At 39.4% G+C, this 25,717-nt stretch overlaps 1 protein-coding gene across 5 annotated transcripts in view; it reads right to left on the minus strand.

The window, feature by feature from the left end:
- The window catches only part of cdk5rap1 (CDK5 regulatory subunit associated protein 1), a 312,787-nt gene that overhangs the window by 265,542 nt on the left and 21,528 nt on the right, over positions 1-25,717 (minus strand). For all 5 annotated transcript variants that reach the window (XM_067387409.1, XM_067387408.1, XM_067387407.1 and 2 more), the window contains exons 6-8: positions 25,460-25,580; positions 24,846-25,079; positions 353-450 (exon numbers count right to left, since the gene is read on the minus strand). In XM_067387409.1, the coding sequence (XP_067243510.1) occupies positions 353-450; positions 24,846-25,079; positions 25,460-25,580 (453 nt within the window). The remainder of the gene's footprint in view (positions 1-352; positions 451-24,845; positions 25,080-25,459; positions 25,581-25,717) is intronic.

Below are 25,717 nucleotides of genomic sequence, written 5' to 3' on the forward strand. Positions count from 1 at the left end.
CATCTCCAGCATTCACTCAAGTTAAACCTTTTTTTAGTATGCAGGCACAGCACTTTCATTAATCTGTTAGACCACTCTTTTTTTCTTTGTTGTCTCTTGTTCTGCTTTGGTTATATTTCCTCTTTGTAGTCTTCTGACACTAATAAATAATTTGATCTATTGTTTGTAATTTGCTTTTGTTTTTGTATTTTGTCCTCACTCATAATAGTGTTAAATAACCAGTTACAATATTGACCAAAATAAATGTGATTTGTGATTATGATTTTGTCATAGTCGAGCAGCCCTGCTATTGTCTGAAATGTGATATGTATGAGTTTAGCTGACAATACACAGCCCTATAAACAATTCTTACCCACGTCTCATAGCATGAAGAACCTGGCTGCTGCCACTCTGTGCTGGCAGATGGATCTGTTTGCAGATGTTCCTTCTCTCCTGAATCAAGTGTAACACCTGATTTAACAAGAAAAAATATACTGTTAGATTAAATACAGTAACAGGCAAAGGGCAATATTTAAGAACAGTCTGTGCCAGCTGTGGAATTACAAATTTAAGAATCTGTTTAAGATCTGCGGATCCTACATCCTGACCATTTGGCAGGACAAGCTCAAGATACAGCAGTGCCTTTGTCTCTATGATAATGTAAAGGTATAGGTGATACTGCCAGACTGATTGGATTAGCACCTATGCATTTGAATGACACAGTTATGCTGATTAGATCATGGCTGGGAAATGTAGGCAATCATCTGATTCCTGTACTGCATTTGCATCCTTTGTTTAGATTGTCCACACCTCTACTCTATGTATCCCTCCCCCTTGAATGTATATGAACTACCAAGTCACTGCCTTAGTTAGACTTTGGATGACCACAGCGACGCACAGCGTGTTTCTCAATAAAGAGTATCTTCTGCTTCAAGAGATCCTAAAGTCTCCTGGTCTATGCTTCTGAGATTTCCAACAGTTTTGGTGCCGTGACCCGGATAGAGCTTCTCACCTCAATCCAGATTGGAACTTCAAGCACAACAAAGATCTGATCCAAAGGATCCAGGCTGAATTTTCCTGTTCACCCAAGGGTTGGTGAGTGTAATAATTTGTGTTGTCCTCTGTTTTATCAGGGAAGATGGGGTGTTAACAGAATAGCCATCCTCTACTTTGCTAGAGAAGAAGGTTCATCCTCTGTTAATTCAGGGAAGGTTACAATTGTACAGTGTGTTAGCAAGTTGGTTCTACTCTGCTCACCAGAGAAGGTTGAATACATTACGATGTGTATTAACTAGGTTAACCTCTGCTCTGTCAGGGAAGTGTTGAAGTGTATTGTTGTGCCAGAAAGACATTACAAAATGTTGAGAAAGAACACTAGACTAATTCCAACAACTGAGAAAGGTGGACTAGCTACTCCTTTATGGACAGATAGTGAGTTCAGATCATTGTTAGGAAAGCACATGGACTCAATAGTGACTGAGTCAGTCAGATTGGATTTGACAAAGAAATTTGGGATTCATCCAGAAAAAGTTTGGTCCATTGAAGAATGCAAAAAGGTACTTGGTGCTTGTATTCGGAAGAAAAATATGAAGGGCATTATCGGCTGCCACAGAGAATTTACTCTATCCATTGCACAAGAACAAATCCAACATATTGCTAAGTTAGAAGAGCAGAACAAACAGTTGCACACTAGAGTGTCTCGTCTCACTCAGAAGTTGGGCCTTAACAAAGCCTCAACCAAATGTGACTCAAAAGACCAACAGTCAGATGAAAGCTATCCTGACTTACAGTCTTTCTGTAGACTAGAGGGCAATAGCAATACTGGATTCATGGATAAAGATGTAAAAGCAGTTGAAGTGTGTGGAGTGAGACAAAAGGCTCAGAGTAGGGCAAAAGGGGTTGACACAGTTCCATCAGGACTAGCGAGCTGGCAGTGGTGACGGACGCATGAACGCGTAAGTGTTTTGCTTAATATCTGTTCTGGGTCAGTTGCTTCGTTTATTATTTGCTGCTAGGAAGGATTTAATTCGTATCTGTGTTTGTCCTATTTCCTACCTCGACTATAATTGTATTTTAATTGTACTTGTTTAGAATAACAGCCGCGTTTGCAGACTTTATTGGTGTTATTGCCCGCACTTAAGCTTTAGTTAGTTTCGGTTTTCAGCCATTCACGGGTTTAGGCTTTTGCAGTGCTGATTTGCAAGGCGGGCCTGGCGAGGCTGAGCATACTTAAACTCGTGTAATTCAGAAGTGAGCAGGACTAGCGAGCTGGCAGTGGTGATGGACGCATGAGCGCGTAAGTGTTTTGCTTAATATCTGTTCTGGGTCAGTTGCTTCGTTTATTATTTGCTGCTAGGAAGGATTTAATTCGTATCTGTGTTTGTCCTATTTCCTACCTCGACTATAATTGTATTTTAATTGTACTTGTTTAGAATAACAGCCGCGTTTGCAGACTTTATTGGTGTTATTGCCCGCACTTAAGCTTTAGTTAGTTTCGGTTTTCAGCCATTCACGGGTTTAGGCTTTTGCAGTGCTGATTTGCAAGGCGGGCCTGGCGAGGCTGAGCATACTTAAACTCGTGTAATTCAGAAGTGAGCAGGACTAGCGAGCTGGCAGTGGTGACGGACGCATGAGCGCGTAAGTGTTTTGCTTAATATCTGTTCTGGGTCAGTTGCTTCGTTTATTATTTGCTGCTAGGAAGGATTTAATTCGTATCTGTGTTTGTCCTATTTCCTACCTCGACTATAATTGTATTTTAATTGTACTTGTTTAGAATAACAGCCGCGTTTGCAGACTTTATTGGTGTTATTGCCCGCACTTAAGCTTTAGTTAGTTTCGGTTTTCAGCCATTCACGGGTTTAGGCTTTTGCAGTGCTGATTTGCAAGGCGGGCCTGGCGAGGCTGAGCATACTTAAACTCGTGTAATTCAGAAGTGAGCAGGACTAGCGAGCTGGCAGTGGTGACGGACGCATGAGCGCGTAAGTGTTTTGCTTAATATCTGTTCTGGGTCAGTTGCTTCGTTAATTCGTATCTGTGTTTGTCCTATTTCCTACCTCGACTATAATTGTATTTTAATTGTACTTGTTTAGAATAACAGCCGCGTTTGCAGACTTTATTGGTGTTATTGCCCGCACTTAAGCTTTAGTTAGTTTCGGTTTTCAGCCATTCACGGGTTTAGGCTTTTGCAGTGCTGATTTGCAAGGCGGGCCTAGCTCGTTTCAATCACGTGTTAATAAGCAGTATATTAATTGTGTGTGCGCGCTGTCGCGGAAGCGTCAGCGGGAGCGTTCAGCCTCCTCGTGTGAAGACCGACTCGGGTAAAGACCTGCGACTCTACCTGCGCGACTCCACCGAGCAACGACACCGGTAGGCACTTAAGTTTCTTCCTCCTTTCACACTTGTCCTTCTTCCTCAGCATGTGCTTTCAACTCATTCCTGTTGTCTCTCGGCAACGCTCCACTAACCCACGTAAAAGGCAGCGCAATGCTTCTAACCTGCGTCCTGTTTACTCCTCTCCTAACACTAACACTCCTCTCTCTGTCTCTGTGGGTCTATGGAATTGTCAGTCAGCAGTTAACAAAGCTGACTTCATTCCAGCCTTTGCTACTAATTCTTCTCTTAATATCTTGGGCTTGACTGAGACCTGGATTCGTCCAGAGGACTCAGCAACTCCTGCTGCTCTCTCTAACAACTTCACTTTCTCCCATACCTCTCGCCAATCTGGGAGGGGTGGGGGCACAGGTCTTCTCATTTCTGACAATTGGAAATACTCAAATCATTCGTCTCTGTGCAACTACAATTCATTTGAGTTTCATGCTATTACAATCTCAATTCCTGTCAAAATTCATATCGTAGTAATTTATCGCCCCCCAGGCCAACTGGGTACCTTTGTAGAGGAACTGGACATGCTGTTGTCCTCATTCCCAGAGGATGTTAGCCCACTTGTAGTTTTTGGCGATTTCAACATTCATCTAGAGATGCCTTATGCTTTTGACTTCCACTCTCTGCTAGCCTCATTCGATCTTAATCGGCTCATAACCACAAGTACACACAAATCTGGCAACCAACTTGATCTCATTTACACTCGCAACTGCACCACCGACAGCATTCTGGTAAAACCTCTGCACTTTTCTGATCATTTTTTCATTACTTTTAATCTTCAACTACCCATTTTTTCACCACCAACCCCACTACCAGTTACCTTCAGACAAAACCTGCGCTCTCTTTCTTCTTCTGATCTTTCCTCTACTGTATCATCCTCTCTTCCCTCACCCTCACAATTCGCATCTCTAGATGTGAATACAGCAACAGACACTTTATGTTCCACATTAACTTCTTCTCTAGATAGTATCTGTCCTCTGTCATCCAGGCCTGCACGTGCCACTCCTTCTAATCCCTGGTTATCTGATGTTCTTCGTGAACATCGGACCAAACTCAGGGCTGCAGAGAGGAAGTGGCACAAATCAAAAGATCAATTTGACCTTTGTAGCTATCAGTCTCTGCTCTCATCCTTTTCTGCTGAAATTCATGCTGCTAAATCCTCCTATTTCCACAACAAAATCAACAGCGCTTCAAACACACGCACACTTTTCAAAACATTCAACTCTCTCCTCTGTCCCCCTCCACCACCACCCACCTCATCCCTTACTGCTGATAATTTTGCTACATTTTTCACTGACAAAACATCTACCATCAGCAGTCAGTTCTCCGCTCCACACACACAGGAACTCAGACCAACCACACACACAGCCACACACCTCCTCTCTTCATTCTCTCCCCTCACTGAGACAGAAGTATCCAAACTTCTCCTCTCCAGCCATCCTACTACCTGCCCTCTAGATCCCATCCCCACACACCTTCTACAAGCCATCGCTCCCACACTTCTACCAGCACTGACACACATAATCAACGCATCTCTCCACACTGGCACTTTCCCTAACACATTCAAACAGGCTCGGGTAACCCCACTGCTTAAGAAACCCACATTAAACACATCTCTTGTAGACAGCACACAGGAAGGTCTTTCAGGGTTGCCTGGAGAGGGGAGGTATCCAAAGCTCATCAGCTGACCACGGGTGTTCCTCAGGGTTCAGTTCTTGGACCCCTCCTCTTCTCCATTTACACTACATCACTTGGTCCCATCATTCAGGCACATGGTTTCTCCTACCATTGCTATGCTGATGACACACAACTCTTCCTTTCATTCCAACCAGATGATCCCACAGTAGCTGCACGAATCTCAAGCTGTCTGGCGGACATCTCGGCATGGATGAAAGAACATCATCTACAGCTCAACCTGGCTAAGACTGAGCTTCTCGTCTTCCCTGCCAATCCGACTCTAAATCATGATTTCAGCATCCAGCTAGGCACATCCTCAATTACCCCATCAAATTCGGCCAGAAATCTTGGAGTAATCCTTGATGATCAACTGACCTTCAAAGACCACATTGCAATGACAGCTCGGTCATGCAGATTTGCACTATAGATTTGCTTCTGAGATTTCCAACACAGCACAAACCCTCTTTTGGTGTTAAAAACTACTGTAAGGATTTACTAAAGACATGAAGTGAGATGAAAAGATGTGGACAGTTATTTTTGTGGCTGTCTTTATTGCATATGTATTTGTAGGAGTTTCCCTTTTAGATGCAAAATTTATGGGAGCAGAGTATTTAAAGGGGTTAGTTCACCCCAAAATGAAAATTCTGTCATTACTCACCCTCATGTCATTCCACACCCATAAGACGCAAGTGTTTTTTGCTAGTTTCAGCCCGATGCAGTTATCGTTTTCATGTCCTGCGCCACGTTGTTTAAATAGCAAATGCATTTGCACCCATTTGTCCACCCATGGGCGTGCTGGTCTGAAAATGAAGTGTGTTCAGGCACTATTGTTGGCGCGTTGCTATTTCGAGGCAACTGAAATATAAACCATTGACCAACTAAAACCTGTTCTAAAGTCAATGGAGCAATATTTTTTTTGTTATTTAAAGAGCTCATTAGTAGTATGTGCCTATAGGCGGGTGCACAAAGCGCGTACACTCTGCTTATTACACACACAGGGATGCGAAGCAGCACACAAACATGCCAAATATTAAAAATAAAAAGATTACAATGTAAAAGATTATTATGATGTGCATAAATATAAAAATGCTTTGGTGGAATCCGGCTTGTGCCATAGATGGTCTGCTTGCACGATTTAACCTTGCACAAGAACAGATCAGTATCCTGGCTAGAGAAGTGTTCTGTTTTTCCGCTTGCAAATTCCACCATGTAAATAGCGAATCTGCCATGGCGCGAACGCAACTGGCTTTTAAAGGGAATGGGAGATGAGACTCTGATTAGCTTATTGCACATTGCACCCAAAACACACCCACTGCTCATTAAGAGAACAGGGACAACCCTTTTAAACCATGCACTGGTTTAAAAGGGTTTTTTCCCATCGTTAAACTAGTAAAAATGGATTTGGACACACCCTAAGTGCAGTTGCGCGTTGCGATTTAGGCCATGCACTAATAGTGCCCCTAGTCTCTTAAGTTCACATTAATAATCATAACACCATCTAGTGGATGCAAATTGTAGATTTTCTGTAAGTGGTGAAGAACTTGCCAAAACTTTTGTGGTTGCTTGTACACATCTGGCAATTTTTTTTTACCATTTTGTTTACCTGCTTTGGTGTAGGTAGCTGGTATGTTCTATTACAGAACATACTTCTTTATAACTTTTGTCACAATGCAAGTTTGTCTCTGGCCATCATCCTCCTCCTCAAAGTCAATTTCAACCTCAGACCTTCTGTTTTTTGTTTTGTTTTTTAAATTACAGGAGAAGAAATTGAAGTCAAATCTTTGAGTTCCTTGAGGTGTGATTTTGATTCCAGTCGTTTAGAGAGTAAAGTCAGCAACTTGGCATTTGCATTTAACAGTCTTGCTTTGTCCTTTTCATTCTGCAGTTGCACAGCCAGTGTTTGAACCTCTGCTTTCACTGCTTTGTTCTCACGCTATAATCTGTCAGTCTCACACTTCTGCTGATGTTGTAGAATTTGTTTGACTAAAATCACAGATAAGCCATCTCTATTGCTATACAAGTCCCATAGTCCATTCTCTTAGTGCTTGATGCCATATCAGTGTTTCCCACAGGATTTTGTGAGACTGTGGTGGGCTGACATCGGTTCCTATTTATTGGTGATGGTAGGGCACATTAGTCACGTACACAACATATAGTAGGCTAAATGATAATTCATAAGTGGTCAAACATGTAGAGTACACATTTAAACCATTAAAAATATATGCAGCAAAAGAGGTTACCTTTGTTGAATTAATTTATTAGTGGGAGTCTGTATCTATACATCTGTATTTGTGGAACTAATGGTCACTGATTTGTTAAACAATCCAGAATGCACTAACCACACTATTTCATTATAGAGAAAAATAGCAAATGAATAAAAATATATAATCACAAGCTGACCAGTAAATAAGTAAACTAGGTGAGTATATAATTCAGCAGCAAAAAGTATAGCCTAAATCTTGGCACACTTTGCACAGTAATTTTATGAATCCAAATGTTAATAAAAAGTTTAAAAATTACTATTTGTATTCTTATGAAATGAAAAAACGATTTATATTAGATTTATATGTACATTATTGTATGTATTTATATTAATGTAAGATTAAAAGACGCTTATTTTAAATGTATTGTGCAGCTTTTTAATGGGGCAACAAAATATGATAGATACGACAGAACAGTTGAGCGGCGCATTGAAAAGTTCACGGCACAAAGAGAATCCCTGTGTATATCTGCATTTAACAGTTTATTAATCATATGTTTATTCTCACTTTTTTAAAATTCCAGTTATTGTGCGTGTGACGCCAATTCATAGTCCTTGTGTTGTGCGATCTAACAGACATCCTGTAGCCAGTATGATGAAATCGTTCAGAAACAGCAATAAACTCCAGCAAGATGAAGTCATTTTATGCAAATCCACAGCTCTTTATCTACATATCAAGTATTATAATGGGAATATATCATATTGGATAGTTTTACCTTACCGTGCTGACTGTCGTTACCGAACGCGACGCGCTGTTTGAGAGCTGAATGTTTGAAAGCTGCAGCGGAGGGAAGACGAGTTTCTGACCGTGAACTTATCGATGTAAGTTATATCCTTCTGTACCCTCACATGAAGCTATGGAATGGCTTCAGATGACTTTGAATATAGTGCACGAAAACTTAATTGGGTGCTAGTCTACTTATTTTGCTCTATGTCTCCCACTTTTGCCATATAACAGAGCGCAATTATCAGACGGTAATTTAAATATCGCGACAAAACTAATTTCCGTTTCATTTTGAGACTGTGGCAGGACAAATTAGAATGTGGCGGGCAGCCACAGTCTAGTCAATGTATGGGAAACACTGCATATTTCTGGAAGATGTCATCGTGGCAATCCTTCAGTCCCAGCCTTTTGTCCAAATATTCATTCATTTACATCATGTGACCAATCACATTTGGAGGTTCTGTCCCATGTCTTTCTGTTGTTGGCCTTAACCCTCTGGAGTCTGAGGCTGATTTGGGACCTGGAGAAGTTTTGACATGCCCTGACATTTGTGCTTTTTTCATTTGTTCATAAACACATTAATGACACAAGTGTCATTACATTGTATTCAACACAAACTAGGCTACCATAATATGTGAGGAACATGTATGTACATGTTTGTGTTTTTGAAGGAATAATGTGTATGCGTGGTTATTGAAAAAAAAACAAAAAACTTAAGTCACTGAAATAAGGCCAAAAAAAGTATATTAAATCTGTGTTCACAAGACTTCTGGTTATTGGGGGTTGTAGACTAGAGTTTTTGCTTCAGAATTATACTGCCTACTCCTTCATATAAAACAATAGACTGATTTAAATTTTGTAAGACACTTTTTATCAAGAAACACAGTATGCGAGGAGGCGTGAATCTGCATAAATAATGGATCATTTACATCTGAAAAGACAAAAGAATCACATAATAATGACCTGAAATGACTTGCATATTAATGAGGTCTTTCAGTCAGGTAGGCTGTGAAAAAAACCCTCTGTAATCATGTCTCAGCTCATCATAAACAGCAATACTGTGAAATATCACTACACTTTAAAATAATGGTATTCTATTATATTCTTTAAAATATAATGTATTTCTGTGATGCAAAGTGTCTGAACAATTATGTTACCTCTATGACATTTCATATAGGCTTTTAGCTTAAAAGCATGCACATTTGGAGAAATATTGATGGATTCTTATATATGTATGTCAGATTTCTATACTTAGAAGTAATATTTATTGTCATCACTATGAGTGCTGGATACTGTGTTTTTAATTCTTACTTGCAGCTGGAGGGCGCTCTCTGTGCACATTTAGTCCACAAATTCATCTAAAGAAGAACAGGAACCAGGAATTAACGGCGTGTCTCCTAGAGGTCGCTAACTATGGCTTTAACATCCACATAAACACTTTTCAAGACAATAAATACACGATTGAGACAATGCATACAAGTATTGCCTCAGAATTTGCCTCTGAATAGCCCTTCCTCCGTGGGTGTGGCCGTATTAGCGGATAATGAGCTGAATCACGGACTTCTGACATGGCTCTCTTTTCATACAGATTACATAAACACAGAATTTTTGTTTTCGATTTGACTTACACGATTTAAAACCTGACATTTCAAATTTTTTTGTGATTAGTATTCACTAAGTTACAGTTCATTTTCTGAGAACTATCAGATTGGACTTCGTTCAGTGGGAGATGAGAGATCACGCATCAGGTTAGTTTTCTTTATTTTGCAAAAAGCACAACATTTTGTTTTTACTCTGAGTTTCCACAAATAAAAGAAGATATTCCACAGATTAAAATGGTGTATAGCTCTTAATTGTATGTGCAACATTGACAGAGTATTTTGAGTCTCTTTTACACTGGTAAGAAAAAAAACGCGGTGGTATCGCCGGCGTGACCTCCGACCCGAGGAAGTTAAAACAAACAAAAAACTTTGTTTGTCACCTTTCAGTAAGCATCACGTTGAATGACAAGGTGAATGACAAATATTTTGAGCATTACATAACTGGGGGCTGAAAGGGGCACGTGGAGATTTTGTGTGTCCCCCATTACCGCAGTATAAGCAGCATAAGAGTCTGAGTCAGTCATCACTGGTGCTCTGCTGAGGAGATTTAGGAGAAATTAACATGAGTTACATGTATGGAGAGTAAGTTGTGAGAAGAGCTGGCATGTTCCAACTACTGGCAGCAGCTAAGGTGTGAAATTTGATAGCTTGCCGTATTTTGTAGAGACGCACGATGATGCAGGAATCTCCTATTGAATGATCAGAAACTTTCTTGAAGCGGTTAATGAAAGCTCTCAAATAAACAAGTCACAGGCCAATCTTGCGGTTAGATTGAGCTCACTGTAAAGATCTCCCTGCTAGTAAAGAAAGCACAAAGAATATTTTAGTGCAATCGGTGGGGAAATGATGCAGTAGCATGTCTAGGGCTAATGAACACTGAAGAAGGAAGTCACTGCATTCCTTTGCCATGCGGCAGTGTAAAGCTGGTGAGTGGCTGCCACAGAAGAGGTGATTGGGTAGTGAGTGGACATGCTGAAACAGAGTCAGGAGGAGTGAGGGCTCTGAGAAGACAGTCAACCAATTCATGTAATGGATTGTGCTGTGCTGTGCCTGCCAGGTTCATAGTTGATGGTCTGGTCATCTGTTACAGACAAGATGGTTAAGTTGAAGCCAAAGCAGTACTTATTGGCAGATGACACAGGAGGAGACAACAACAGCATGATGATGATGATGATGATGGTGACACAATTGTAAAGATGATGGTGCAGGAGCATGGCAGGCAAGTATAGCTGGTGTGATACATAACAGTTTACTTGAGGATGTACAGGATGAGATTACAGTAACAGTCCCTTCTAATGACAGGGAGACTCAGAGGATAATGCAGGAGATTGATGGAGACTAGGAGGACAGGTAAGGAGATCACTGGAGATGAGGAGTACAGGTAAGGAGATCACTGGAGAAGAGGAATGGAGACTGGAGATCATAGAGAGCAGGTAAGTTTATCCAAGATAGAAGGGAAACAGGTAAGTTGCTTTAGTAGCAGATATCAAGCAGGGTAACATTCTGAGATCCATATTGGTGACAACACACTGAGTGAGGAGTGAGAGGAGCTTTTGTAGCAGCGCTGATGAGTGTGGTGATGAGCTGAAGGTGCAAGTAATCAGAAGTCTGAAGAGAGTGTGCGTTATGTCTGTGGAAGAAAAGCCTAGTTAGTGTCAGTGACAGGTAGATTGCGTTGGTAATAATTTAAAGAAAAAAATAGCTGGCTGAGTCTGTGTTCTTGTGAGTAGATCACCCACAGAACTTTCCACTCCCATCGGTGCATTTATGGGATTGCAGGACAGCTGTATGCACATTTGAACTTTTTTGTGGCTGTTGTTCAGCTGAAGTCATTTCAGTGTTGATTCAGTTCAGTTGTAAAGATCATCAATTATTCAAATAGTTAATTTTGTCTATAAAGCAGTTCTGCAAAAAAAGAATTAGAGCACCTTTAATTAATCATGACTAACATTTCTTTTCCTTGCAGGATTAACATTTATATGCTTTTGAAACCTAAAGGTCCCCATACCTTGGGCCAAAGTCAGTGTGTGTCTGAATAATATCTGAATATAAACAGAAGTATGGGCAGCTAGACAACTATCTAAATATAATAGCCCCATGATATTGAGTAAGCAACAAACTAATAAACACATGATTTGGGCCAATCTTGCCTTACATAGTAACAGAAGGGTTTGACATATGACGAACCAATCATACTGTAGAATGCTTTGCCATGCTCCTATCCTATATAAACTGTTGTATTCTTTTTGCTGGTGGGATTCTCTGTGATTGATATGAGGTCCTCCAGCTGTGATTAAAGAATATTCTACAGCATAGTCTGAAGTCTGTTTGGTTATTAACACTAGAGACCTTATTCCCAAGTGATAGTGTTCAAAAGGGTCAAGACCTTGACCGACTCAGCCGACGTCGATTAGGAGATGTGCTAGAGTATAAATTATTTAAGCTTCAATTAGGAGACGTTTAGGGGCGTCGATTAGGAGATGACCCACGTAAACTTAAGTCTGGTGCGTAGGGGAAAATCTACCACACTAGTTTTCAGATAGTATTAACATTGAAGTGCTACTTATTGCAATACAATATAATCACACTCTAGCAATTCTCTCCCACATATTTTGCTACTCTAACTGTGCTTATTTAGCCACTCAGTTCACAGTGAATGCAGGGAACTCCATCTCTGCTTGTGCTTTGAGTTTAGCATGCATTTGGGAACACAAAGTGCACGTTACACTCTTTTTTTTTAACGTGCATTAATTTCCAACATTTTTGTGGACAGATGATTACAGCATTTCACTAGATTTATAATGAGAAGCATTTAAAATCCTGTTGTCACAGAAACTAGGTCTCTGCAATTTTTTACTACTATAGTTCACTGTAGAGTAAAATAATTATTAATATTCCTTTAATAATATTCTATTAATTATTCTATATATATATTTATATATTTTATATTTATTTTACAGTGCAACAATATTACAATAATAATATATTACTACCTCAGGGATAATAATAATAATATTTGTTATTATTGTATTAAAATTGTTTGGCTTCCTAAAAACACCAGTGTAAATGTGATGTGGACTGGGATGCTATCACACTCAAAACAGGGTTTTAACAAATCTAATTTAATTCTTTTTAATGCCTTTTTAATGCAATTTTAAAAAATTTTAATGCCACATATATATATATATATATATATACATGTCGGTAAATGTCGATAGATGACGTCATAAGGCAATTAGAATATTCATCATGTCATTGTTGCATTCGCATTCTGCCAAGTGCCAGTTCTGCCCTTTAAATTTGTTTGCTTCTCTGATTCTACCCTTTTTGCTCACATAATATATTTTAATACAGCCAAATTCCCAGTAAAATTGTTTCATCTATATATTTTTCTGTTTTTGTTGTCAGACAATATGAAATGGTGACTGAAACGCGGCCCATTAAGACTACATACAAGGCTCGACATTAAGCCTTTTCGCTTGTACACATATATATATATATACACACATATATATATATACACATATATATATATATATACACATATATATATATATATACACATATATATATATATATACACATATATATATATATATATATATATATATATATATATATATATATATATATATATATATATATATATATATATATATATATATATATATATATATATATATATATATATATATATATATATATATATATATATATATATATATATATATATATATATATACATATATACACACACACACATATATATATATATAGGAACCACTAAGATTTTTAATGTTTTTAAAAGAAGTTTCGTCTGCTCACCAAGGCTACATTTATTTAATTAAAAATACAGTAAAAATGGTAATATTATGAAATATTATTACAATTTAAAATAACTGTTTTCTATTTGAATATATTTCACAAAGTAATTTATTCCTGTGATGGCAATGCTGAATTTTCAGCATCATTACTCCAGTCTTCAGTGTCACATGATCCTTCAGAAATCATTCTAATATGCTGATCTGCTGCTCAAGAAACATTTAATGTGTACAATTGTACAAAATATTTGTGTACAATTTTTTTTTTCAGGATTATTTGATGAATAGAAAGTTCAAAAGAACAGTGTTTATCTGAAATATAATCTTTTGTAACATTATAAATGTCTTTACTGCCACTTGATTAATTTAATGCATCCTTGCTGAATAAAAGTATTCATTTCTTTAATTTCTTTTCAAAAAAATAAAAATAAAAATCCTTACTGACCCCAAACTTTTGAATGGTAGTGTATAATGCTACAGAAGCTTTGTATTTCAGATAAATGCTGTTCTTTTGAACTTTCTATTCATCAAGGAATCCTGAAAAAAAAGTACACAACTGTTTTCAACATTGAAAATAATCATAAATGTTTATTGAGCAGCAAATCAGCATATTAGAATGATTTCTGAAGGATCATCATGTGACACTGAAGACTGGAGTAACGATGCTGAAAATTCAGCTTTGCATCACAGGAATAAATTACTTTGTCAAATATATTTAAATAATACACAGTTATTTTAAATTGTAATAATATTTCACAATATTACTGTTTTTTACTGTATTTTTAATTAAATTAATGTAAATGTTTTAATTAATTATATATATATATATATATTGCATTTGTTACAATAGCATATATGGATATTACTGTTATATGAATAATTATATAGGCCTAAAATTATTATATTATTATTTTATTGTTATAATTGTTTGGCATCCTAAAACACCTAAAACGAGGTAGACTTTATATCACAAGATGTTTGAACCCTCTTTAATGTCCAGGTACAAGTCAATGTTGTTTCTTTGTTCAATGTGCACACTGTACATGGGTTGAAGCTCTTGATTTTGAGCTTCCAAAGTGCACAAGATTGATGCATTTATGCTTAAAATGTACAAAATTTTCAAAATGTACAAAAAAAAAAAACTCTAGGAGGTATTGGACAAAACTTCTAATTTCGTACTGTATAAACAGCTTGTGAAAATTAACATAATAAATGTTGCAACTGTTATTATTATCTATATTATATCTTTATTATTATTATTATTATCTTTATTATTTATCTCACGTTATATTTTGTAATGTGATTTTTCAAAATAGTTCAATAGTTTTTTGTAGTTAGGCCTACTGGCTAGTTATTTTGGTGAATTATTAAAACCAGACCAAAAATCCTAATAATAAAATTAAATCATAATATTTATTAATGTAAAATGTGAAACCCACAATAATAAAAAAAAAAAAAAAAAAAAAAAATGTACTGTCCCTGTTTTTTAATTAATAGATAACAACAAATGAGATTTTGGTGGTATTTTGACCACTCACATAGAAAATGTCCCTGGTTTCCATTTTAGAAATCTGGTCACCTTATATTATTATCCACTATGGATTGCCACTTAAACTAAATGTAATAAAATCAGTCATTATTGCATTTTTGTTTTTTTGGTCTGTGGCTCAATGTCTGCTTAATTACAAATGCATTTGATTGTAGTAACAGAGCAAAAGATCAAGGAACATATGGATCAACAAACCCCAAGATACAAGGCGTAAATTCCCACTGTTATCAGGAAACTCGGACTTGTGACATCTTGAGGTGAAAGTCACAGCAGGTCATCACAGGAAACATTCCCTTTTGCCCAGCATTGCATTTCAAAAGACATTCCAAAGTTTCAAAGACAACAGAGACAACTTATGACCAAAAAGCAGTCTCTGACATTATCATATGTATTAAAGGTGATAAAGAGGATCTTTTCATCGACTGAGAAACCAAAGACTGTTACTGAGTTTTTGAAATGAGCGCATGCGTATGAACAACCCCCCCTCCTTTCGAGGGAACGCCTCCCAAAACTTGTGCACGAGTATTGGAACACGAGTGTTTACCACCAGCATTCGCTGTATCGTGTTAATGGATTCATTATGTCGGACTCACCGCAGGTAACTCATAATCTGCAGTTGTTACTCCTGTCTCCAGACAAAAACATCGCATGCGGCGCCTGTGGAGTGTGGAAAGTTACAGGAGCGAGCAGCCGCGCTCGTCTCTTACAAGGAATGTTATGGCAGTGACTGACAAGCCAGAGGGCCAATCCACGCACGTCTCTCACAAGGAATGTCACGGCAGTGATTGACAAGCCAGAGGGCCAATCGTTTATGCGATGATCGCGTAAACGATTGGCTGATGTTTTTAAGGCCCTACCTCGTGCACAGATGATGTATATTAATATTATTCCTTTCAGTTCACCTAATAAATAGTCTTTTTCAAGTTTTTTCAAGACAGTTTCAAGTAATATTGCAAAAATGTATAAAACAAAACATCCTCTTTAGCACCTTTAAGTATGTTTTATTTTGTTCATGGAACCTATGTAATTCTTTCTGTGCGTTTTAAATATTGATTGGTAGATTTGAAGCAAATCTACCTCAATTACAGAAAGTGTGTACTGTTTGGTATGGTTGTGATGGATGAATGCTTTACAGTATTTTGATGCAAAATTGATTTATGAAAGATGAGTAAAAAAAAAAAATTTGAACAAGCAAAATTATCTTCTCAAAGTTCTGACCAAAATCCCTAAGTTTGAGAACAAAAGGACTGTAAGGACATTATGCTAACTGCATACCAGGACAGGAGAACTGGGCATTGGACCCCTCCCAAAACAGGACCTGATTGGCTAAAACAATCGGAACCAACAAACCGTTCAAAACTCAATACTGCACATCGTGAAATGGCTTTTGCTTTCCCTTTTGTCCTTGCTTGTACTTCGTCTTGGCCTTGGCTGAGTCGGTGGACCGACCATCATCCGGCCTACAAGCCAAACCACTTCAAGACTCACTCAAACCCCTGCAAGAACCTTCGTTGAACTTCGCAGACGAGGACTCACCTAAAGTTCCTTTGTTTCTCTATCTTTATAATAAAAATGTATAATTCAGATTTTGATCTCCATATCCATTTACATATATTATATATATCTTCCAAGGGGTTTTTTCCCTCCTAGGACTTTTTTCCCAGTGTTAGCATGCTGGGTTTTTCTCCTAGGCGGTTTTTTCCACCCCTGGGAGTCAGCCGACATTGGCTTAATGTAGCACCATCTTGTATATGTTACATATTACCACGCTTGCTTGTACAGCTTATTTTTAACCACTTCTCTTTTTTCTGTGCTTCAAATATGTAAAGCTGCTTTGAAACAATTATCAATTGTAAAAAGCGCTATATAAATAAATTTGACTTGACTTGATTCCAGCAACTTCTTGAGATGCAGAGAGACACCCACGCAGCAATGCGCAAACCCCGCGACTATTCGACGAAGACTCCATTTTCTACAAAGCCTACTATTTCCCCATGGACGTCGTCCTTCAGAACTCTTGACCGAGCAACACCGCTTCCTTCAACTTCGTCACAAAGGGAATACACGCTTACTAATTTTGCTGAGCTGGTGCAATTATATTAAGCAAATGAAACTATTGTTGAATTGCTAGTGTATTAATTCTCTCAGATTACGGTCAAAGAATCAATTGGGGAATCCATTCACCTCCAGATAATAATCGCACCATTTCCCTATAACTGAATGAATGTGTGTGTGTGTGTGTGTTCCCCCTCTGTAAAGTGCTCTCACCGAGGCCCGACTCAGAGACGCTCACTGAATGGATAAATCAGCAGCTGCGCTTCGTACGGGAAACCATCCAGCCGGCGCTCAGTAAAGCGACAAATTCTAACAGTCTGAGAGTACCCAGAGTGGTAAGCAAAAACGAACTAGCCTATCTTTGGGTACACCATAGGAGTAAGGCAATAGATATAATTCTAAACAATAGCACTTACCTAGATCCTCCTCCTGCAATAAATGATGAGAATAAAGTTTGTGAGTATTATGCTGCGAAATGCCAACCAGCACAGTTACACCAACAGATGGGCAGTCCTCCGTGGTGAGATGTTCTCGACTTGGAGGACCCGAAAGATGCACCGGTTACTTCGGACTTCACCGCAGAGGAAATCTCAAGCGTGCTCTGTAGTCTCCCGAATAACAAAGCATGTGGTGTGACTTATGAAGTGCTCAAGGCAACAAAACAATTTTCAATAATGACATTAACTCAGATTTTTAATGTCTGTTTAATTAACCAGAAAGTTCCTGACTCCTGGGTGGGGGCTTTTATATATAGGATCCCTAAAAAGAATAACATTCCAGAAGATCCCTCCACTTGAAGAGATATATTATTGCTACCCACTATATACAAGGTATTTATGAAGTGTATTTTATGTCGAATTTTACCCTGGCTGGTGGAATCAGGAACATTGTCAACAAATCAAAAAGCATACATAGAGAGGCAGGGAATGAATGAGCACGTATTCTGTTTGAAGACTGCCATCGATGATTTTAAACATGAATCCTCCCGTTTCTATGCGGTATTTCTCGATTTTCGAGACACCTTTGGCTCTTTACCACATAGCGTAATGCTTCATTCCCTTGAGGAATTAAAACTGCCGGAACAGTATATACATATAATCAAGAATGTATATGACAATTCATTTTTACAAGTGATTTGTGGACATCAACTAACGAAACCGGTTAAACTTGAAGTTGGGATTAAGACAGGGTGTCCCTGGAGTGCTGTGAACTTCATACTGGCCTTAAACCACTGGCTGAAATGGCTATGTCTTCTTGCCCCGCCTGGCATTACATCTCCAAACCCAGTTCAGGCTTTTGCCGATGATGTCCTCATAGTATCAAGAGAGGAGAACGTCATTACCAACATGCTGTCATGCACCAACCGCATGCAATGGTCTGGACTCAAGGTTAAGAATAATAAATGTGCAGTGTTCTATGAGCGACGCAGCAGGGGTAATAGATGGTATAAGGCCAAATACAATCAGCATCCATCATTCACAATCGCTGGAAGCACAATCAGTTTATTCAATACATGAATCATACAATTATTTAGGACATATGTTTAATGTTGCAGGAGAATGGCACGAGAAAGTGAGCGATATCTGCAAAGAATACTCCAGCAGACTAGACTTGGTAGACCAGTGTCCCCTACCGACCTTTATGAAACTCCAGGCCATTCGAGACATAGCTCTTTCCAAGATTCATCATCTGTTTGCAAACGTCCACATTGCTAAAAAATATCTGATGGAGCTGAAAACTAAGACCGTGCAGCTGGTAAGAAAATGGTTAAGTCTTAACACACACATAACAAGAAGTATTCTTTTTATGAATAAATCAGAAGGGGGACTGAACATTGAATGGATTTATACAGCGACTAGAGTAAAGCATCTACTGCATATGTTGAATAACGATGACCCTACAGTTCGCGAAGTTGCCTGGTGCTCACTGCTGCTGGATCTGAGCAAACACAAGGTCCCCTATGCTGCAGACGGAGAACCAAGCTTCCTCAGTTTCCGGAAGAAACCTAGTGGAAAACTGGATACTAGAGCCACGGGATTCGGAGTATGTTCGGACTGGCCCGATCTGAATGATTTGTGCAGCAATAACAATATACAGCTGAACTGGGCACATACTGGCGGGGAGCAGGTGAATATCAGTCAGGGGCAGATTATGGATCCAAATGTGTACGTCGAGGCGTCTATACATCACAATGAAACCAGCGAGAGGTTGAACAGCCAGACGTGCAGGTATGAAATCCTCCAATACTTTCAAGCACAACAGCGAGATTACTGGGTTAACCTGCGCCTTCAAGGAAAACTTGCATGCCTGCAGAGCGCAGATCTTACAGTCTCACACTCTGCGTTACAAAATTCAGCAGTTAATGAACTTGCATGCCTGCAGAGCGCGGATCATACAGTCTCACACTCTGCGTTACAAAATTCAGCAGTTAATGAAGATTAGCATTCATTAGAGAGAATCGTTGAAGCTACAAGAGGATCTGCATACTGTAAGTGTTTTGCTGTCGTTTCTAGTTGATTTTAGTGCTGTATAGTTGCTTTACGGCTTGTTTACTGAGGTCACGTGGCAAATTGCGTTTGTTCTCGCTTGCTCTGAGTCAGTAAGGCGTGGCCAAAGCCAGCTTAGTATATAAACAGTTGTTATTTAGCATTCATTAGAAAGAATTGTTAAAGCTACAAGAGGATCTGCATACTGTAAGTGTTTTGCTGTCGTTTCTAGTTGATTTTAGTGCTGTATAGTTGCTTTACTGCTTGTTTACTGAGGTCACGTGGCAAATCGCGTTTGTTCTCGCTTGCTCTGAGTCAGTTAGGCGTGGCCAAAGCCAGCTTAGTATATAAACAGTTGTTATTTAGCATTCATTAGAAAGAATTGTTAAAGCTACAAGAGGATCTGCATACTGTAAGTGTTTTGCTGTCGTTTCTAGTTGATTTTAGTGCTGTATAGTTGCTTTACTGCTTGTTTACTGAGGTCACGTGGCAAATCGCATTTGTTCTCGCTTGCTCTGAGTCAGTTAGGCGTGGCCAAAGCCAGCTTAGTATATAAACAGTTGTTATTTAGCATTCATTAGAAAGAATTGTTAAAGCTACAAGAGGATCTGCATACTGTAAGTGTTTTGCTGTCGTTTCTAGTTGATTTTAGTGCTGTATAGTTGCTTTACTGCTTGTTTACTGAGGTCACGTGGCAAATCGCGTTTGTTCTCGCTTGCTCTGAGTCAGTTAGGCGTGGCCAAAGCCAGCTTAGTATATAAACAGTTGTTATTTAGCATTCATTAGAAAGAATTGTTAAAGCTACAAGAGGATCTGCATACTGTAAGTGTTTTGCTGTCGTTTCTAGTTGATTTTAGTGCTGTATAGTTGCTTTACTGCTTGTTTACTGAGGTCACGTGGCAAATCGCGTTTGTTCTCGCTTGCTCTGAGTCAGTAAGGCGTGGCCTGCTGAACTAACGTTGTAATAAGATGGTATAAGTGCATAGTGTACCGCGGCAGCGGACGCGGCAGCCCTCATGTGAAGCCCTCCTCGTGTGAAGACCGAAGAGTGTAAAGACCAGCGACTCTACCTGTGCGACTCTACCGAGCAACGACACCGACAAGACACTTGAGTATTGCTCTTTTCTTTTTTCATTCTTTCTTTCCTCTATATACAGTGTGTTCTTGTCTGTCTTTTGACTTGTTTTAGATATGTGCTTCCAAATTCCCACTATTACTAACACTCGTAAATCGCGTGCTACACGCTGTAAGCAGCGCAACCATAACAACCTGCGTTCTTTACCAATGTCACCTAGTACATTGTTTTCTATTTCGATTGGGCTCTGGAATTGTCAGTCTGCTGTCAACAAAGCAGACTTCATCACAGCTATTGCTACTTATTCAGATCTCCATCTCAAGGCTCTGACTGAGACATGGATCAAACCATAGGACACTGCCACACCAGCAGCCCTCTCCTCTAATTTCACTTTCTCTCACACCTCACGCCACATTGGGAGGGGTGGTGGTACTGGTTTGCTTATGTCCAATGAATGGAAGTTCAATCCTTTACCATCTCTCTCTGAAAATGGCTCATTTGAATCACATACAATTACCATCACCTACCCTACTAAAATTCATGTTGTAGTTGTTTATCGTCCCCCAGGTCAGCTAGGTAACTTCTTGGAGGAGTTGGATGTGTTACTCTCATCCTTCCCTGAGGATGGCACTCCTCTGCTAGTACTTGGTGATTTCAACATCCATCTAGACAAACCTCAGGCTGCTGACCTCTCACGCTGCTTGCCTCATTTGATCTCAAGTGAGTGGCTACCTCAGCTACCCACAAATCAGGTAACCAATTGGACCTCATCTACACACGCTGTGGCTCCACCGACAATACACTGGTTACTCCACTACACACCTCAGACCACTTTCTCATTACTTTCACACTCAACCTGACCCCAAACTCATCACACACCCCACCACGTCACTTTTCGGCGAAACCAACGCTCCCTCTCACCATCTCATCTATCCTCTTCGGTCTCATCCACACTTCCTCCCGCTAACCAATTCTCATCAATGGACACTAACACTGCTACTGACACTCTCTGCACCACTCTATCATCTTGCTTAGATGATTTCTGCCCCCTTTTAACCAGACCAGCCCACGCCACCCCCTCTGCCCCCTGGCTCTCTGATGTTATCCGTGAGCATCGGTCTAGACTCAGGGCTGCAGAGAGGAAGTGGCGCAAATCTAAAAATCCTACTGACCTTAGCTTATATCAGTCACTCCTTTCTTCTTTCTCTACTAATGTCTCCAAAGCTAAAACCTCCTACTAATCACACTAAAATTAACAACTCAAATGACTCCCGAACACTTTTGACTTTGCCACTTTCTTCACACATAAAATAACAACCATCAGCGGCCAATTCTCCACACCACACACTGACAAGAACATCTTAATTGAAAACACACAAATTCTCCCCTCCTTCTCCATGCTTTCTGAGGCAGATGTTTCCAAACTCATTCTTTCCAATCACCCCACTACCTGTCCGCTAGACCCTATCCCCACTCATCTTCTTCAGGCCATCTCCTCCTCAATTCTACCTGCACTCACTCACATTATCAATTCCTCCCTTCACACTGGAACATTTCCCACAGCTTTTAAGCAGGCTAGGATTACCCCACTGCTTAAGAAACCCACTCTGAAACCAGCACTTTTAGAAAACTACAGACCAGTATCCCTTCTTCCTTTCATTGCTAAGACACTTGAGAGAGCTGTATTCAACCAACTGTCTACTTATCTCACACAGAACAACCTCCTTGACAACCACCAGTCTGGTTTCAAGAGTGGCCACTCTACTGAGACTGCCCTGCTCTCAGTCACTGAAGCCCTGAGACTGGCACGAGCATCTTCAAAATCATCAGTACTCATCTTGCTGGATCTGTCTGCTGCCTTTGACACAGTGAACCACCAGATCCTCCTGTCTACACTCATGTCGAAGGGCATCACGGGAACCGCGCTCCAGTGGTTCGAGTCTTACCTCTCAGGTAGGTCCTTCAGGGTATCTTGGAGAGGTGAGGTGTCCAAGTCACATCATCTTGCTACTGGGGTACCTCAGGGCTCTGTGCTTGGTCCACTTCTCTTCTCCATCTACACGTCATCACTAGGATCGGTCATTCAGGATCATGGTTTCTCCTATCACTGTTATGCTGATGACACACAACTCTACCTCTCATTCCAACCAGATGATCCGACAATTGCTGGTCGCATCACAGCCTGCCTGAAAGCCATTTCTGCCTGGATGAAGGACCACCACCTCCAACTAAACCTTGCAAAAACGGAACTGCTTGTGATCGGTGCAAACCCAACACTTCATCACAACCTTTCAGTTCAACTTGGGTCTTCAACCATCACTCCTTCCAGGACAACCAGAAACCTTGGAGTGGTGATGGATGATTGTCTAACCTTCACAGATCATGTTGCAGCAACGACCCGGTCCTGCAGATTTGCATTGTACAACATCAGGAAGATTAGACCCTTCCTATCGGAACATTCCACACAAATTCTTGTCCAAGCTCTTGTTCTATCCAGACTGGACTACTGTAATGCTCTCTTGGCTGGCCTTCCAGCATGCACTATCAAGCCTCTGCAACTGATCCAGAATGCTGCAGCAAGACTGGTCTTCAACGAACCAAAGAGAGCGCACGTCACTCCTCTCTTCATCAGTCTGCACTGGCTGCCAGTAGCTGCTCGCATCCAATTCAAGGCTCTGATGTTTGCCTACAGAACAACCGCTGGCTCTGCACCACTATACCTTAACTCACTACTTCAGACTTACGCGCCCTCCAGAAACCTGCGTTCTGCAAGTGAACGGCGCCTTGTGGTGCCATCACATAGGGGCACAAAATCACTCTCACGGACCTTCTCCGGGACTGTTCCTGGCTGGTGGAATGACCTACCACGCTCTATCCGAGCAGCTGAGTCTCTAGCCATTTTCAAAAAAATGCTAAAGACGTATCTTTTTCGTCAGCACTTGACCCAGTAGTAGTAGCACTTACCTTGACTAATATTCTTCTCCTATCTGTGTATTTATATATAAAAAAAAAAAAATTCGCTATGAGCACTTTACTGACATAACTGTGACTTCACTCAGCACTTACATACTGTTGTTCTCATGTTGATTTGATTGATTCTACTACTCTCATTTGTAAGTCGCTTTGGATAAAAGCGTCTGATAAATGACTAAATGTAAATGTAAGATATCTAAAATTTGTTATTAAAGCTCGGCTGAAAACTCTCTTTGTGGTTCCCAAAACACCATGAACCATTCTGTACTACACAGCGATAAGGTAATGGAATCTACAGCGCACATACAGAACTGATTCCCCGCGTTTAAAGGACTATAACATTGTAAATTGTACAAGTGTTCTCAGAGAATACCCAAACACTCCAGACATCGTAGTCATCGATGAATTTTCTAAGAACATTTTGATTCTGGAAGTGGGCTGCTGTTTTAATCTTTACATGGACTTGTGTTTTTCTGAGAAAATGTTGAAGTATTAGGCATTAACCAATGCTTTGGCAGTGTGTGGTTACAGGACCAAACTAAGTATTTTTTTTTTGGTAGCTTGGGATATGTGCACAGATCATGTGTCAGAGGCTTGCAGATTGCTGGACTGAGTAAAAAGACCTCTAAGCAAACAGCCAGATATTGTTCTGTGTCAGCAATTATAGGCAGTCTGCATGTCTGGAGAAGACGATGTCATCTTTATCCATAGTCTACTTATTAATGTGGTTGCGACTTTTTGCATTGTCTGTATTGTCAGGTGAAATATAATAGGCTCTTTGTGAATATTTGGATGCTGTGTTGTTTTAATCAGTATTTGTCATTCCAAATAAAATAATCAAATGTGTGTGTGTATGTTTTTCATTAGATTAGTTTGTGTTTAGTAGATTTAGCTCAATAAAGTCTTTGCTCATATTCATAATTAATAATCATAAAAAAATATTATTTCAGTGACCATGGGATAATATTTTGTCTGGAATTAGTAAAATACTTTAAGCTCAATTTTTGGTGGACGAATAATTGATAAAGTATTAAAATATTGATTCTGAATCATTTACGGTTAATCCGGTTCTTATTCAGTGTAATTTAATTACATTTTTGATTAATTATTTGGGTTGATTCCTACACATCTTTATGAGGACCTGACAGTGTTATATAAAAAAAAAAAAAAAAAAAAAAAAAATCACATGTAGGTAGAATTTTCAAAAATAATTACAAAAAAGCAGATTGTATTTCTGACTCTAATGTAAATTCATGGTACCTACCTCATCAGGGAAGTCCTTAGGATGTGGTGAGGTGAAGCGTATCCTCATTTCTGGATTGATGAGGGACACTCTGTCCAGAAGGTCTGCAAAGCGGAGGCCTCCCTGTTTTCTGCGATAAACTGTCTTGAATCCTCGGCTGAGCTGAGTGTTGCCCTCAGAACAGATGAATTGCTCTTCAGACAGGTCCCTATAGCTGTTCACATTCTGTCCTAGGAGGGTGACCTCCTTCACCCCCTACAAACAAAAACACACAGGTTTGTTTAGCTATCAAAGTGAGGACATTCAATAGGCAGAATGGTTTTTATACTTACAAACTGTACATTCTATCCCCCTATACTACCCCTACCCCAAAACCTACCCATCACAGAAAACATTCTGCATTTTTAATAAAACATTGTTTAGTATGTTTTTAAAGCTATTTTAAATATGAGGACTCATGAAATGTCCTCATATTTATGTTGTAATACCAGCGTAATAAAAATTTAAAAAACGCGCGCACACAAACAAACACACACACAAAATCACACATTACCTCACCATCAAAGATTTGAAAAAAATAATGGACTTTTATTGTAGGTTTATTACATACATATTGCAAACTTCTACCATTGTACCTGATCTGAAAGCATGCGGACCTCCTCCATGATGAAAGACAGGGGTCTGCTCCTCTCTCTGCCACGAGTGAAAGGCACTATACAGTAACTACACATGTTATCACAGCCACGCATGATGGACCTGCAAAACCAACACAATATGTCAGATTTTCGTTGCTGTATGTGATTTGTATTTGCTATTTATTTAAATGTCTGATGTGAGAATGCAGTAAATCCACATACAAGGAATTTTAAAATTAAAGTTCTAAAACAAAACTG

Source organism: Chanodichthys erythropterus, chromosome 6, assembly GCF_024489055.1.
Source record: "Chanodichthys erythropterus isolate Z2021 chromosome 6, ASM2448905v1, whole genome shotgun sequence".
Lineage (NCBI taxonomy): Eukaryota > Metazoa > Chordata > Actinopteri > Cypriniformes > Xenocyprididae > Chanodichthys > Chanodichthys erythropterus.